The sequence below is a fragment of the Echinops telfairi genome, unplaced genomic scaffold (assembly GCF_000313985.2).
Source record: "Echinops telfairi isolate 266 unplaced genomic scaffold, ASM31398v2 ScPeMD7_655;HRSCAF=1070, whole genome shotgun sequence".
NCBI lineage: Eukaryota > Metazoa > Chordata > Mammalia > Afrosoricida > Tenrecidae > Echinops > Echinops telfairi.
Window position 1 is genome coordinate 10,705,121 of NW_022104553.1, and position 15,688 is coordinate 10,720,808.

Genomic DNA, 15,688 nt, shown 5'->3' on the forward strand with positions numbered 1-15,688 from the left:
TTTACTCCCTGCCATCTACACTATAGGACGGAGTGGAACCGCCCCTGTGGACTTCCAAGACTAACTCTTTACTGGCAATAGAAAGCCTCCTCTTTCTCCCCCGTAGGGTGGCTGCTGGCTTCGAATGAATTCGTGATCTTGAGGTTAGCTGCCCAAGTCATAACCTATTATGCCCCCCGGGACTCCCTGAGGACTGTCTTGGGGGATAGACAATGCCTTCTAGCTCGGTTTGGGATGTGTGAGCCTCCTCCTCTTTCTCCTCTTGGCTTCCAGAGCTGTTGAGTTCTGAGCAAGTCGGTTTTCAGATCCAATCCCTCAGTCTTTACCACCACCACCAGCCCCCGTGCAGCACCACCTCCGACTAGACCTGGGGTTCAGCGAGATTGCAGTCTTTGTATTTGCTTATTGCAACTTGGGAGCGCGTGGGTGGCCTGCAGACGCTTACACAAGTTGGGCTTTTTGCGAAAACACAGCTAGAGATTCGTTTTCTCCACCCTCGCACTCCTATGGATATGAGTACTTCCCAGCCCCCGCCGGAAACAGTTGTTCTTCCTCGGTGTCCAAAAGGAGACTGCTGAACTGTTCCGAGGCCCTGGTAAGAGTCAATATCAGACCCATGATTTAAATCTCTGCTTCCTACAGGTCGTTCCTGTTCCGCAGATGTTCGCTAGAACCTGTATTCCCGACCGCCGCCCTATCTCGCGTTGCGCAATTCGGGGCAAAAGTTGGTTTTATTGAGAGAGTTTACACCGCCCTGAGACCTTAGGAAGGAGGGTGGGGGGCTCCGACCCGACCGAATGTGGAAGGATTGATGTCTGTCCGCCCCAGGCTGGGGGAGAGAGGTTGGATGGGGGTGGGGGAAGTGTGGTGGGCGCCTTTAGCATTGAGATCTGTCCTTTTTCTCAAGGGACACGTCTTGTCTTTCAAGGCCAAGTTAAAAGCCCAGGTGCCCAGGGACTCCAGGAGCCCAGAAGTCTGGGCTGGGTACCGCCCACAGGGAGTTCTGAAGACCTGGCTTGTGAGGGTCGCTAGGGTTGAAAGGGTAGTAGAAGCTGCTTGGGTGTGAGTCAGTATGGCCCAAGGGCCCTCCGCCCCTCGAGGGTGGGGTGTCTACGGGGGAGGGCATTGGAATAGTACTGGACAAAGGAGACCGGGGCCCCACTTAACTCAAGGGGCCTCGAGCACACTTCGCGTCTCTGTAGACAAGGGCCTTACACGCACTCCAGAATGAGGAGTTGTGACATGGGACCGGTGACTTGGGGAGGCCGGGCAGTCGGCCAGGGGCAAGGGCCTGCCCGGGCTGGCTTCAGCCATCAGGGCCACCTCACCACCCGCCCAGATAAAGACCACATGCTGACACACGCCTGTCCAGCTTCTACACACTGCCACCCCCCTCCCCCCTCCCCCTGCTCCCCTTGGGAGAACTTTGCATCTGCGGAGGGGCCGGACACCTGCGATGAGAAGGCGGGAAGAATTGGAGCAACCAGAGAGCTGGAGAGAGCTGGCGAGATCGCCTCTCCATTCCCAGCCACTGTTAGTGCGCTCTCCCCGCTGGCCCGAATGGATTACTCCACCTATCTCCTCCCCCTCTCCTTGGGAGCAATCGAACGTTCCGCTGCCCCTCCGGTCCGGGCCTGTGTTGCTGGGGACGCTTGCACGGTTGCCAGGGAAAGCCCCGGACGTGACGGCGGTGCGCGACCCCGAGCAGCCCCCCCTCCTTCCCTCCCATCCGTCATTCCCTGCGCGTGTTCCCTCCTCCCACTCTCCCCCTCCCCCTGGGGTGCCTGCCCCGGGAGAAGTCAACAGCCGGCGGAGCCAGGCCCGCGGACCCTGGCCAGGTGGGAGTTTGCATGGGCCTGGGCGACCGCTCAGGGGTCTCGGGGACCCTCGGCAGTCCCGCTCGGTGCATTCGGAGGCTCCCGGGCCTAGGCGGGCAGCGCGCACAGCGCCCGCGCTGGAGGCGGAGCTGCGGGGGTGCGCGGACGTGGTAGGGGTGTGCGTGTGTGAAGGGGAGGGGCGGGAGGCCCCGGCGGGTGGAAAGTAGGTGACTCTGTAGCAAGGTCCCGGTGGGGACGGGGGTGGCTCGATTGGCAGGCGTCTGTGTCAGAGGGAGGCGGCATTGTCATCTCCCTCCCAGGCTGTGACCGGCCTTTCCGCAGGCATGCTGGGGCTCCGGGGGCTGCGGCTCCCCGCCACCGGGATCCTGTACCTATTGCCGCTGCTGCTGCTGCTGCCCACCTGGCCGGCGACCCCAGCGCCCCGCCGCGCCCCCCTCAAGCCGGTCATCGTGGTGCACGGGCTCTTCGACAGCTCGTACAGCTTCCGCCACCTGCTGGAATACATCAACCAGGTATGGCGGGGACCTTTGGGTGCAGGGTGGTGGAGGTGGAGAGGAACCGAAAGTCAGTGGCCGCGCTGTCCTGCCCCGCGCCTCGGGGAGGACGCTAACCTGATGCCAGCGTGGGCGGGAGGGCCTTCTTGGGAGTCCCTTCCCAGTGGCTGCCTTGCTCCCCCGCCACAGACACACCCGGGGACTGCGGTGACGGTGCTTGATCTTTTTGATGGGAGAGAGAGCCTGCGGCCCCTATGGGAACAGGTGCAAGGATTCCGAGAGGCTGTGGCGCCCATCATGGCGAAGGCCCCCCAAGGAGTACATCTCATCTGCTACTCTCAGGGTAGGTGATCCAACCCCCTGCTGCCTCCATCGCCTGAGCCCTGAGGCATGAACCCCCTCTGTGGGTCACTTCCCAATGCCCCTTTCTGTGAACCACGTAACCCTAGCTAGCGCCTTGACATCTCAGCCTGTCGTCTGTCCTGGCTTCCTCCCACCACACCTGGGTGGGACTTTTCTGTGTTCTCAATGGGGAGGAGGCTCCCTGAGTTGCTGTGCACTCCTTTCTCCAATTCCTGGGGTTGGCCCTCTTTCTCTGACAGAAGGGATGACCCAGCAAGCAGAGTTAGAGTCAGGAGGCCCAGCATCTAATTCTGGATCTGCCACTGCTGGGTCTTCTCACATAAGCCAGCCTCCCTTCTCCGAGCTTCCTTTATGAAGCAGTGTGGTGAGGGCAAGCTGGCAGCTCTGGGCCTGGCCCTCCCTGAGGCCCTGCCCACTGTGGTGCTCTGCCTACAGGGGGTCTGGTGTGCCGGGCGCTGCTCTCCGTCATGGATGACCACAATGTGGATTCATTCATCTCCCTGTCCTCTCCACAGATGGGACAGTATGGAGGTGAGTGGGCAGTGGGGAGAGCCATGGAGGCCTCTGAGTTTTGGGGGACAGACATTGGGAGCTGCTCAGCGCCGCCGTTCTCTTGCCAGACACAGACTATTTGAAATGGCTGTTCCCCACCTCCATGCGATCTAACCTTTACCGGATCTGCTATAGCCCCTGGGGCCAGGAATTCTCCATCTGCAACTACTGGCATGGTGAGTAGGGACTAGGGTCTCCGTGAAGGAAGGCGCTGTGCTGGCTGCTCCTCTCTTTAGCATAACCAGTGGCAATGAGGGTAACTTGCATTTCTGGGCGTGCTTATTTATTTGAACACAAAGAACTGTTTGAAATACTTTCTGTGTGCTACTTTATTATCTTGGAGAGTATGGTCTACTGCAGGGCTCAGCAAAGCTTTTCGAGAAAGGTTCCGATTCTAAAACCACACCCAGCGCCCACCAGTTAATTCTGAAAGGGTCAGCTAGCAGATATTTTTGCCTTTCCAGGCCACACGGTCTCTTTCACAAGCACTCCAATCTGTGGGGCGGCACACAAGCAACTTTAGACAATATGCCCGTGAATCAAACTTTATTTACAAAAATCAAATGATAGGCTGGATTTGTCCCATGGGACATAGTTTGTCAGCCCCCTAGTGCTTAAGACCCTCGGGTCAGGGCCGGGCTCCTTGGGTTTGAATTCCGACTATTGGATGACCTTGGGGAAGTGCCTTTATCTGTGACTCCATTTTCCTTATCTGTCATGGGATATCTTATCACACGTGCTTCACTGGGTGGTGTTAAGGACTGAAAAAAAAAAAGAATGAATACAATTGACTTTGAACAGTGCCTGACACATAGTAGGTCCTAGATACACATTCGCTATTCTTTTTTACTATAACCAGTGCCATGATTTAATAACTGCCCCTTGCCGGTTCTGGCAGCTTCCTGATGGGCTGGTCTTTCAGCCTCCCGTCTTCTTTGACTGTCTTTCTCCTGGATCTTTGAACCTAGACCCTCACCATGATGACTTGTACCTCAATGCCAGCAGCTTCCTGGCCCTGATCAATGGGGAGAGAAACCATCCCAATGCTACTGGTGAGACCCCACTTCCCACCCTACCTCTCCTTTTCTGCTTTCTTGGCCTCTAGGTGCCCCCACTTCAACCCAGCCTAACCCCTGGGGGTTAACCAGCCTTTCTTCTTACCACCCTGCAGCCTGGCGGAAGAACTTTCTCCGTGTGGGTCACCTGGTGCTGATTGGGGGCCCTGATGATGGTGTTATTACTCCTTGGCAGTCCAGGTAATGAAAAGCTGTGTGTAATTAATATTGACACCACCACCCCCACCTACCCTCACCAATTTTTTGTCTAGTTTTCAGCTTCAAATGTTTTTTATCTAAATGTCTATTATACATCTTTGTTCGGAGGCAACTTCCAACTCGTGCTTAAAACAGGCCTGCTTCTCCCTTTATTTGGTTAATAGCCTTTGATCCCCGGCCCTTTGAGTCTAGCTATGTTACTCAGCCCTACTTCCTAAATCTTAGTCACTAAGTGACTCTACATTCACAGGAAACTTCAAAGGCAGTACAGAGAGGTCCCATGTATCTCTCCCCCTTTTCCCCTGTGATTGCACTCTCTGTGCCTGTGGTTACCCGGTGGGCTGTGATCCTGGTGGTTGGCATTTTGAAACCATCAGCAGATCCGTGTGAGGAAGACTGGGCTGATCCACACCTGTAAACATTTACAGTTTCAGAGACCCACAGGGGTAACCGTGAGTCAGCCACGAGAGGGAGAGATGGTACGATCTTAACATGGCAGCGAGAGACAGCACAATATCAAACCAGGAAAGCGACATTACTTGAACGTGTGTCATTTCATCACCTTTTCTTCCACCCCTTTGACTGACAAGCGCCGGGGCACAGTGGATTGCCAGTGAGATTGCTAACAACGAGGGCACGAGCTCGAACCCATCAGCTACTCCTCGGGAGAACGATAACGCTCTCTGTTCCCAGAATGACTTCCAGCCTTGGAACCCCACAGGATGTTCTGTTCTGACCCAGAGGGCCACTCTGGGACACAATGGACCAATGGCAGTGACTCGGGGGTGTAGCTCTTTCACTAACAACCTCAAGCTGCCTTCCTGCCTCTAAACTGCTCCTCAAGAAAAATGCATGGTTCCCGGGACCATCATGGGGGGTCACACATTGGGCTGCTAACCGCAAGGTCAGCAGTTCACAGCCGCCGGCTGCTCTTCGGGAGAAAGACCAGGCTCTCTCCTCCTATCAAGAGTTCCAGTCTCGGAAACCACAGGGCCAGGTCCACCCTGCCCTATAGGGTCGTTAGGAGTCCAGATCGACTCAGTAACAGTGAGTTTGAGGGCATAAATGATCTGATGTGCCTGAATTTGGTCATTCCATAAACATTTATTGAGCACTACTCTTTGCCCTCCCTGAGCGGTGCCAATCATTTGTACTGGACTGCTAAGCTACAGGTCAGTGGTGTCAACTCACCCGGCAGTTCTATGGAAGAACGAGGAGAGCCAGGAAAAAAAGCCTGCGGAGCATCTTCTCTGTAATACACACCGCCACCATGAGTCAGAATTGGCCCAGCAGGTTTGAGCTGAGTGTACTTTAGGTACAGGCACTGTGCTGGGCCCTGCAGGTACAGCGGTGCATCCCAAAGGAGTCCCCGCTGCCAGCCAGCTTACATTTCCAGTGGAGGAGCCAGATGAACCCAACACCAAACCCATGCCACGGAGACGATTCTGCCTCTCGGCAACCCTATAGAACAGAGTAGAAGCAGCTGGCACACAGGGTTGCCCGGGCCTCTGGGTCTTTACAGAAGCAGGCTGCCTGGTCTCCCTCCTGCAGAGCAGCTGGGGGTGTACTGCCAACCTTTCCATCGGCAGCCCGATGCATAACACACTGCACCACCTGGGCTCCTTGGGAAGACAGATAACAATGTAGATGTGTGTATCGGGTTAGTAATACAATAAGGCAGAGGGAGGGATTCAAGGATGACTAGGATGTCTCAGATCCTGCCGGAGGGAGAACTCCTCCTGGGGGAGGTGCCTGGAACTCAAGGAAGGAAGGGAGGGAGTGTTGCAGCTCTGGGGAAAGGGGGACCCACCCTGGGGGAGCAGCAGCCCCTGCAAAGGCCCTGGGGAAGGACCACCGAGGTACAGCCAGCGCACTGGGAGCAGGGAGTGGTGGAGGAGGTGAGGAGAGAGGTGGGATGAGGCCAATTATTTGAAGTGAGAGGAGCCCTGGTGATACAGTGGTTATGCATTGGGCTGCATCCACAGGGTGGGCGGTTCAAAACCACCAGCGGCTCCGAGGGAGAAAGCCTGGGCTTTCTACTCCCACCCCGCCATCCCCCTACCCTCATTGACAGTCTCTGAGACCCAGAGGGGGTCGCTATGAGTCAGCATGGACTCCGATGACAGAGAGTTTGTGTGAGTGAGATGGAAGCCATTGGAGGGGGTCAGGTGACGATGTTTATGACAGCAAGGGTGGAGTTTGATTTCCATGATCTCCTTTCACGTTTCTGTCAACTCTATTAGTGAAAGCAATGTGAGGGGACTTCAGAAATTTGTGGAAAAACAAAACCTTTCAACAAACAAACAACCCAAAACCTTTCCACGAACTCTTTTGAAGTCTCATAGTTGATTGGGTAATTTCTTAAAATTCATCATTTTATCGGGGAGGGCTCTTACAAATCTTAGACAATCCACTATTCAATTGTATTAAGCACACTTGTACATATGCTGCCATCAACGTTTCCAAACATGTTCTTTTTTCTTGAGCCCTTGGTATCAGCTCCTCCTTTTGCCCCTCCCTTCCACCCTCGTCAATTCTTGATCAATTATATATTATTGTTATCTCATGTCTTGCACTGTCCGTTGTCTCCCTTCACCCACATTTCTGTTATTTGTTCCCCCCAGGGGGGTGCTATATATCTAACCTTGTGATGGGTCCCCCCTTTCTCCCTCCCACCCCCCCATCCCCCTCCCCTCATGATATCGCTACCCCCACTACTGTTCCTGAGGGTTTATCTGTCCTGAATTCCATGCCTCGAGAGTGCTTATCTGTACCAATGTGTGTTCTCCGGTCTAGCCAGATTTGTGCGGTAGAACTGGGTCATGGTAGTGGGGGGAGGAAGCATTCAGGAACTAGAGGAATGATGTGTGTTTCCCTGGTGCTATACTGCACCTTGGTTGAATCGTCCCTTCCTTTTGTGGTGGTTAATAGGTTGGGTTTTTTTAATCGTTTTATTAGGGGCCCATACAACTCATTACAATCCATACATACATGAATTGTGTCAAGCACACTTGTACATTCATTGCCCTCATCATTCTCAAAACATTTGCTCTCCACTTAAGCCCCTGGCATCAGCTCCTCTTTTTCCCCCTCCCTCATGAACCCTTGATAATTTATAAATTATTATTTTGTCATATCTTGTCCTGTCCGATGTCTTCCTTCACCCACTTGTCTGTTGTCCGTCCCCCAGGGAGGAGGTCACATGTAGATCCTTGTAATCTGTTCCCCCTTTCCAACCCACTCTCCCTCTACCCTCCCAGTATCACCACTCACACCACTGGTCCTGAAGGGATCATCTGCCCTGTATTCCCTGTGTTTCCAGTTCCTATCTGTACCAGTGTACATCCTCTGGTCTAGCCAGACTTGCAAGGTACAAACAGGATCATGATAGTGGGCGGGGGAGGAAACATTTAGGAACTAGAGGAAAGTTGTATTTTTCATCGTTGCTACATCGCACCCTGTCTGGCTCATCTCCTCCCGGTAATAGGATTATTTAATAGTTAAAGTTTCCTCATGGTTAGTAGCAAGTTTTTGTTTTCAGTACTTTACACCTATTTGCTTGTTTCATCCTCTCAGCAACCCTATAGGCTGTTATTATTCATTCCCATGTGGCACGAGGCGGAGACTGGGGCACAGAGAGATTGCCTAACTGGTTTAAGTTTCCAGTTGGTAAGTGGTGAAGTCAGGCTCACTCACAGCCACCGTGTGTGACTGCGCTTCGGGGGCAGGTGTTCTATGGAGAACTGAGAGGCCGGGAAGCCTCACACACCGTGGGGAGAGCCCGAGGCTGAGCTGGGATGCAAATCCAGGTCCCTGTGGCCTGACTGCTTTCTTTGTTGGCTGCCATTCATGGTGATTCTAGGCCTTTGTGATCCATACAGTTTCTTTTTTTAAAAAACAAACACATATTTTTCCCCTCTCGGTTTGAGAGACTCGAAGTCCGGATGGAGAGTGTTGAGGCTCAAGTCCAAATGCAGCATGCCGATGTGAGGGCTTGCCATGAGTCTCCTCTTGTTCAAAGACCTTCACCTTGCAGAGACCCCAGGGCCGGAGGACATACTCCATTCCCAGCTCTTCTTTCTTGGTGATAATCGGTCCCTCCCACCTGTAGATTCACTGGCAGTTTTTCAGAAGTAGAATTCCTAGCCCTTATGAAATCTAGTTCCTCAATCTGGCCTCCAGGTTCCCAAGCCAGCTGTCCCTCACCTCCGTGCCCCCACCCTCACGTTCCCGCAGCCTGAGATGACCTTCCCCAGGCTTGTGGCTGGGAAGCCTTTAGGAATGGTCTAAGGCTAGGGTAGGGGATTCACCTCTCTGCCTCCATCCCCTGGATTTACTCCCATTAATATCTGTCTATTGTTCATAGCCGCCATCTGTTCAGTACCCATGCCTGTTAAATATTCTTGATTGTAGCGTATTTGTAATCCTTTTTATTTCGAAGTTCATACTTAAGTTACCACAAGAGTCCAATTCCTGCATAGCCCTTTACTTAACGTTTCCAAAGTGCCAGGATCTTACCACATTTGTGTTAGTATTCTTTCTTTCCCGATTCATCTGTCCGTCCATCCATCCGTTGAATACCTACCTACCTTCTTCACAGAGAGGCAGTAGGGCAGCCTGACTTCATTACTCACTAACCTTGAACTTAGGCAAGTTATTTAATCTCTCTGTACCTCAGCCTCCTCATATGTCAAGTGGGGATAATAGTCTTTACCAAATAGGCTTATTGTGAGGATTAAACGGGCTGCTACATAAACAGTACTTAGAAAAGTTTTGAAGCCAAAAAGAATGCTAGCTATTACTCATTCACAGGGTGCCTAGCACCCTCTTTCTCTGTCTTTTAAGCGGAGGTTGCAGGCGTGCTGCCCTTTTGCCCCTAAAGAGCTCAGTGTGTTCCCTGGAAACAGGACAGTCTCTTATACCACAATAGAAGATTCACTTTTGTTTTTCCTGAGACAAAAAGAAAAAAAGAAGAACCCCACACCAGTGTCAGCTGTTGAACGCATGTCAACATGGGGTGCCCCCATCGTGCAGTTTACAGCTATGCTCCATCGGGTTTTCAACGCGAAGCTTTTGAAACTCGGTCCCCAGCTCTTTTTCCCAAGGCATCCCTGGGGGGGAGGCTCTCAGGCCTGCGACCTTTCACGTAGTCCAATGTGCGAGCCGTTTGCACCACCAAGGGGCTCCGCACAGCCACCCCCCAGAAGTAAAGTGACAGCAGCCGCCTGGATACCCTGTTCAAGTTGGCCCCGTTGCTCCGGCACAGCGGGCTCCACTTCAAACCCACCGGCTGCTCCGTGGGGGAGACCAGGCTTTCCGTTCCTGGCCGCTTGGCCTGGTCCTGTAGGGTTGCCGGGAGTCCGCTTCGACTCAATGGCAGGAAGTCTGTTTTTTATATGGGGCTGGGGGGATCTAGTGCAGGCACAACCCAGGATCACGTGTTGCATTTAATTGTTTCTTTTCAACCCACTGCTGTCAAGTTGATCCCAACTCTTGGAGCCCCTATGAGGACAGAATGGATCTGCCCTGTAGGGCTTCCGAGACGGCACATCTTCATGGCAGCAGCCGGTGAGGAGGAAGCGCCCACCTTTGGGCTCACAGTCCAATGCTTACCCACTCGCGAGACCAGGGCTTCTTGTGGGGTCTTCTAGAATCTGGCAGTGCCTCGATCTTTGTCTTTTATGGCCTGGGCTTTTTGGAAGCGTCTAGGCCTGCTCTTCTGTCGACTGCCCCTCCCTTTGGGTGTGTAGGATGTTTCCTCCGGATCAGATTCAGGGGAGACATTTTTGCTGGGAATTTTGCATGTTCAGTACATCACCTCGTGAGCTGCTCCAGAGCAGGTGAACGATCTTGAGTGCCCTCCCTGGTGCCTGTCCCCAGCAGGCTGGGAAGTCCTGAAGGGCACTAGCCCACCTTCCTTTCCTCCGATCTCTTTGTAGCTTCTTTGGTTTCTATGATGCAAACGAGACTGTCTTAGAGATGGAAGAACAATTGGTGAGCCTCCGGGGGATCCTGCTCCCCCCTCCCTACCCCCTGCCTGCACTGTCCAGCCTCATTCTGGAACCTTCCCTGGCACTGCCTCTTGATCTGAAGGGTTCGCGCTGTGGGTGGGGGGGCTGGCATAGCAGCTGTCACTCACTGGGCCATTCTGTGTGTCTTTCCTTCCATGCTTCCGTGACTCTTCGCCCACCTCGAAGGTTTATCTGAGGGACTCTTTTGGACTGAAGACTCTCGTGGCCCGGGGGGCCATAGTGAGGTGCCCGATGGCTGGGATCCCCCACACAGCCTGGCATTCCAACCTCACCCTTTATGAGACCTGCATTGAACCCTGGCTCTCATGAGGACGTCTGCAGGGGTCCCCCGGGAGCCCTTCACTCACCCACCCAGCTCAGAGACTCCGTGGCGGCCTTGGAAAGCGGATGTCAAGCTCTGGTGTGCTGACCACCTCATTGCTCCCACACTGTCTGCCACCCCCACCCCCCAACCAGGGCTCCCAGAAACCCTGATCCTCTGTGAATGACATGGCCTGGTCTCCCCTGCCTGGGGTCTTCTCTTTGGAGGGGCAGCGCCATGCTCTCCCTTCCCACAGGCCGAGGCCGGGGGAAACCAGGGTTTCACCTGTGGCTGCTGCCGCTGCTGCTCTGTATTTGCGCAGGAGGGGGACCCAGCCCCGCCCACCCCAGGGGTCTCCTTCAGGCCACTCAGGACATTTTTAGCTTCTTCTCCCCATGTCCCCTTTTCCTCTGAATGCCGGGACTGTTAGCCCTCCCCCCACCCCCACCCCCGGCAGGCCTGCCCCTGAGAGTGGGGTTCTGAGGCTCCCCTATGGGGACAGTTCCGTTCTCGAAGTGTCAGTGTTGGGGAATATCTGTGGCCTGCAAGGCCCATCTCAGGTTTGGGATCCCCCAGTCCCTATGTTCAGTGTTGGGGTACCCCCCTGGGAGCCAAATTTCTGAGGCCCCAGCCCCTCTTTTAGCTCCCCTTGAATATGGGGTCTTTCACCTGTATTTATGGAAATAAAACTCCCTTTCCTCCGCGTGGCTTGGCGCGTTTCCAGGTGAGGGGGACCTGGCTCTCCAAGGAGGGTGGAGATGGAGAGCCTGAGGCCTGGGTGCCCGGATGCCTGGGCTGGGGTGGGGACCCCCTTGGTGTTTCCGTTCCCTCAATGCCCATTCTGTGTGGGTTCCTGATTCTCTGCGGGTTCTTTCCTGCTGAGGACAATTCTTTTCCTGTCCCAACCTAACATTGGGGGGCTGAGCCAGGGGCCCCAGTCCCAGAGGGTGGAATGTGCCTGCCACCCCCAGGCTAGACGAGGGGCCAAGGGTTAGGGTGGGCATTTGTTGCGCCCCTTCTCGACCTTTGTGGACCAGAGCTGGATGAGGGGGTCGGACAATGAGCCTCCTCTTTCCTAAAAGAAGGAATTTTGCCTGGGACAATAGGGCCCTGTCTGCTCTGGTAAGGGGGTGGTGGTGGCTGACTCAACCATGTGCCCCCCACTCCAGCCCTAACAAATGTCATCAAGCGATGGGGGCAATTTTCCCCCTGGTGCCTTGGGCTGTCCCCCGCCCAGCCGCCCCTTTGTGACGACTTGTCCTTTCATTTTCCTTGGTGGCTCTTGCCCCTTCTCCCATGACCCAAGCCCACGTTATTCCCTCAGCTCTGTTCCCCGCTACCCGTGGAAGCTCTTGAGCCCAAGTCTGGCTTGGGGTGACGGTGATGGGGGTGGGGGGAAGGGCACTGGTGATAGTGTAGCCTGCTGATTGGGGGTGTGGGGGTGGTCCAAAAACAGGTCCTCAGAGTACTGGGAAGAAATCCCGTGAGGGCCTTTTGCTGGGGGAGAGCAGGACTTGAACTTCGCTGAGCTGACCCTGCTGGAGCTGAGGAGGTGACTGGTGGGCGGAGGCTGCAGAGGTGGGAGGACTTTGCCTGGCTCAAGCCCGCCTTCCCAGTCTGCCCACCAGTGTGAGCTACTGCTGCTGCTGGCCTGGTCAGCCTGCACTCTGGGGAGAGAAAAGCCAGGTGGGACTGGGGAGAGGCGAGGGGAGGGGAGGGCAGGGGGGCGGCGGGAGGGCTGCTCCCTCAGGACCTTAGGGAGGGTGTGCGATGGGTGTAGTGCGTGCGATGTGTCCAGGGAGGGGGTTGGGTTGGGGTGGGGGTAAGGTGGGAGGAGGCCCAGAGCCTGGCCAAGGGGGAGCTGTGTGTATTTAGGGGGTCGAGGTATGAAGATCAAGGGCAGGTTTGAGACAGGAGAGCCACTAGTCTCTCAGGCTGTGTGGAGGCCAGGTTTGGCTAGGTTGGAGGGGTGTGTAGGGGATCAGCCATACTGGAGGGTGTCCTGCTGAGAAGCGGAAAGGAGGGGCATGGCTGCAGGTGAAGACTTCTCTGGAGGTGGGTGCCAAGGAGCTCCTTAGGAGGGACCAGCAGAAATCCTCTTGGTGGGACTGGCCTCCATTAACCTCTACCTGCCTGCAGCCCACAGAGTCTGACGTCAAGGGGAACCATGGGTTCAGGGGCTGAGCTGTGCAGGCTCTTACTCGGACTCCCATTGCTGCTGCTGTTGATGCCCGGAGAAAGGGCCAGGGGCGGCCCCCTCAAAGAGAGGTGACAACAGAGGGGGCAGGGCTGGGGGAGAGGAGAGGTAGTGCTGGATCACAGGCGGTCGGTCGGTCGCAGTGGGGCCTTGAGTGGGGCGGGGCTCCCCACGACCTTGGCTCACTGGGGCCTCCTGCCTGACCTGGGGACAGCCGTGGAGTTTGCTCCAAGCAGTCGCTGGTGGTTCCTCTCCGCTACAACGAATCCTACAGCCAACCCGTGTACAAGCCCTACCTGACCCTGTGCCCCGGACGGCGGATCTGCAGCACCTACAGGTGAGGGAGGGCTGGCGGGAGCCCCAGGAGCCCCGCCCCGGGAACTGCCACCCAGTGTCCGAGCTGTCGCTGTGCCCTAGGACCACGTACCGAGTGGCGTGGAGGGAGGTGAGGCGGGAGGTGCAGCAGGCCCACGCCATCTGCTGTCAGGGCTGGAAGAAGCGGCATCCCGGGGCGCTCACCTGTGAAGGTGAGGCTGGGTCTGCCCAGGCCTTGGGGGAGGCCCGACCAATGGGGCTTGGAGCCGGTCACCGTAGACCCACCCCTCTCCCCTCTCTCCGCAGCCGTGTGCACCAAGCCCTGCCAGCACGGAGGCACCTGTGTGCGGCCCGAGCAGTGCGAGTGCGCCCCTGGCTGGGGGGGCAAGCACTGCCACGTGGGTGCGTCTGCTGGCCTCCCCCCCTGCTGTGATGGCCTGGGGCGCTTCCTTCTGCCCACCCAGGCCAGACCGCGCCCCCTCTCCTTCTCTGTAACTAGACGTGGATGAATGCAGGACCGGGGCTGACCTCTGCTCACACGGCTGCCGCAACACGGCGGGCAGCTTCACCTGCGCGTGCCCTCCCGGGCTGGTGCTGGGCCCCGACGCGCGCACTTGCGTGGAAGGTCCCCGCGAGGCCCCAACCAGCGCCAGCATCCTCAGCGTGGCCGGTGAGCGAGGGTGAGGGGCGGGGCGGAGGGGGCCTGGGGTCCACAGGGGGCCCAGTTCTGGTCACGCCCCGTCCTAGTTCGGGAGGCGGAACACGAGGAGCAGCGCGCCCTGAAGCGAGAGGTCAGGGAGCTGCGAGGCCGCCTGGCGCAGCTGGAACAGGTGAGCAGGCAGACACCCAGCGCCGGGCCGTGGGGCACGATGGGCCCTTACCCGACCTCCTGGGGCACCTTCTCCTTGGCAGTGGGCCGGCCAGGCCGGGGCCTGGGTCAGAGCTGTGCTGCCCATGCCGCCTGAGGAGCTGCAGCCCCGACAGGTGGCCGAGCTATGGAGCCGGGGCGACAGGATCGACTCTCTCAGCGACCAGGTGCTGCTGCTGGAGGAGAAGCTAGGTGCCTGTGAGTCCTGCCCCAGGGACCGGCCCCACCCCGAGACTCCTCCCGCCCCAATTCCGGTTTCCACTCTTCCCAGAAAACCTCCTCACAACAATTTCCTGGCCGTCCCCGCCGAAACCCCCCCACCCCTTTTCTTGGAAGCTGGTCAGTGTCAACCACCCTACTCCAGGTTGGAGACCCTCCCTCAAGCCCCCACCTCCACGTGTCCATCTCCTTGTCATTAACCAGGTTCCTGTGAGGACAACAGCCTGGGCCCCGGCCTCAACCGCTGATCAGGAGCCTCTGCAGCGGCCCTGCCCCTAACTTATAGACACTGGACCCACTCCTCTGGGCGGGCTGGCTGGTCGCCCAGGGGCAGAGGAAACTGGACGGCGGCGGGGCGGGGTGGGGAACAGCAACTTGCCTTGGCCTCCCTGAGGCTCCTGGGTGCGGGCGGCCCAGGATGCCAGGCTGACTTCCCTCGCCCCTAACAAACCCAGCCAGGAAGTGCCCACATCTCTCTCTTTATTCTCCGTTTCTTGCTGTTATCCAGGTCATTAATAAAAACCAGTCACATCCAACTGTGTCCCACCTTCTCCTTTGGCTCCCAGCCCACCTCCCCAATTACGGGACCAGGTCTGGGGTGGGAGGCGGGGAGTGGAGGAAATGAAAACCGGCTTGGAGAGGGAACGCCTCAAACAAAAGAGAAATAAATTAAAAGCCCTCCTCTCCCTTCCGGCAGGGGTTCAGTGCCTTCCCCAGCTCCCCAGGGGGCAGAAGTGAGCGGGCACAGCTCCTGCTGGCTGTCTCCCTGCCCACCCCACGGTGGCGGCTTCTCGGCATGGCACAGCGGGGCTGCAGGGGCCAGTACCCCTGAAGAACTGTACCAGGAAGGGAGGAGGGAGGGAGGGAGGGGAAGCAGAGAGAAATGTGTGGGGACCAAACTGGCCGTCTGTGTCCAGGAGTGGGCACTGGGCATGGGCGGGATGCGACCGCTGAGTTAGAAGAGTCCGCCCGCTGAAGGGGCTCCAAGGGCGGGAGTGAAGGTGCTCAGGAGTCTTCCCAGGAGGTGCTGGGGCTGTTCTGGGAGCAGCTGGAAGGAGCAGCTGCCAGCCCCGGCTGAGGAGTCCTGCTGGCAAACGGAGGAGTCCCTGGCTCCCTGGACTTGGGGGGAGGGTACTGTTTCACGGAGCGGGGTTCACTGGCCAATGTGGATCGGAGGGAGAGGAGACGGGGGGCAGGATGGAGTGTGCCCCACCCTTGTGTAGGGGCTGACCCAC

At 56.7% G+C, this 15,688-nt stretch overlaps 2 protein-coding genes and 1 long non-coding RNA gene across 9 annotated transcripts; 2 read left to right on the top strand and 1 right to left on the bottom strand.

Moving 5' to 3' along the window:
• The first annotated feature begins 517 nt into the window (after positions 1–517).
• On the top strand, positions 518–11,557 carry PPT2 (palmitoyl-protein thioesterase 2). Of its 6 annotated transcripts, none has more exons than XM_045292470.1 (8): positions 518–595; positions 2,160–2,350; positions 2,522–2,675; positions 3,131–3,226; positions 3,316–3,423; positions 4,216–4,299; positions 4,419–4,503; positions 5,112–5,472. In XM_045292470.1, the coding sequence occupies exons 2-8, from the start codon at positions 2,162–2,164 to the stop codon at positions 5,350–5,352; spliced, it is 957 nt and encodes a 318-aa protein (XP_045148405.1). In that variant the 5' UTR covers positions 518–595; positions 2,160–2,161; the 3' UTR covers positions 5,353–5,472. The 6 variants fall into 6 exon arrangements, with proteins under 6 accessions (XP_045148405.1, XP_045148404.1, XP_045148402.1 ...); XM_045292469.1 differs by having other exon boundaries at positions 521–595; positions 2,138–2,350; XM_045292467.1 differs by lacking the exon at positions 518–595 and adding an exon at positions 1,546–1,838 and having other exon boundaries at positions 2,138–2,350.
• LOC123521956 lies at positions 9,956–10,829 on the bottom strand. Its single transcript, XR_006680286.1, has 2 exons — positions 10,661–10,829; positions 9,956–10,472 (listed from the first exon to the last, which is right to left on the bottom strand). It is a non-coding gene; the product is annotated as an uncharacterized LOC123521956 (long non-coding RNA).
• A 736-nt stretch (positions 11,558–12,293) lies between the features above and the next one.
• Positions 12,294–14,989, top strand: EGFL8 (EGF like domain multiple 8). 2 transcript variants are annotated; one of them, XM_045292472.1, is made up of 9 exons: positions 12,294–12,540; positions 12,994–13,122; positions 13,266–13,388; positions 13,469–13,578; positions 13,673–13,768; positions 13,866–14,036; positions 14,114–14,196; positions 14,279–14,432; positions 14,658–14,989. In XM_045292472.1, exons 2-9 carry the CDS (start codon positions 13,022–13,024, stop codon positions 14,699–14,701), a joined length of 882 nt encoding a protein of 293 aa, XP_045148407.1. In that variant the 5' UTR covers positions 12,294–12,540; positions 12,994–13,021; the 3' UTR covers positions 14,702–14,989. The 2 variants fall into 2 exon arrangements, with proteins under 2 accessions (XP_045148407.1, XP_004711780.1); XM_004711723.2 differs by lacking the exon at positions 12,294–12,540 and adding an exon at positions 12,700–12,909.
• Positions 14,990–15,688: the final 699 nt, after the last annotated feature.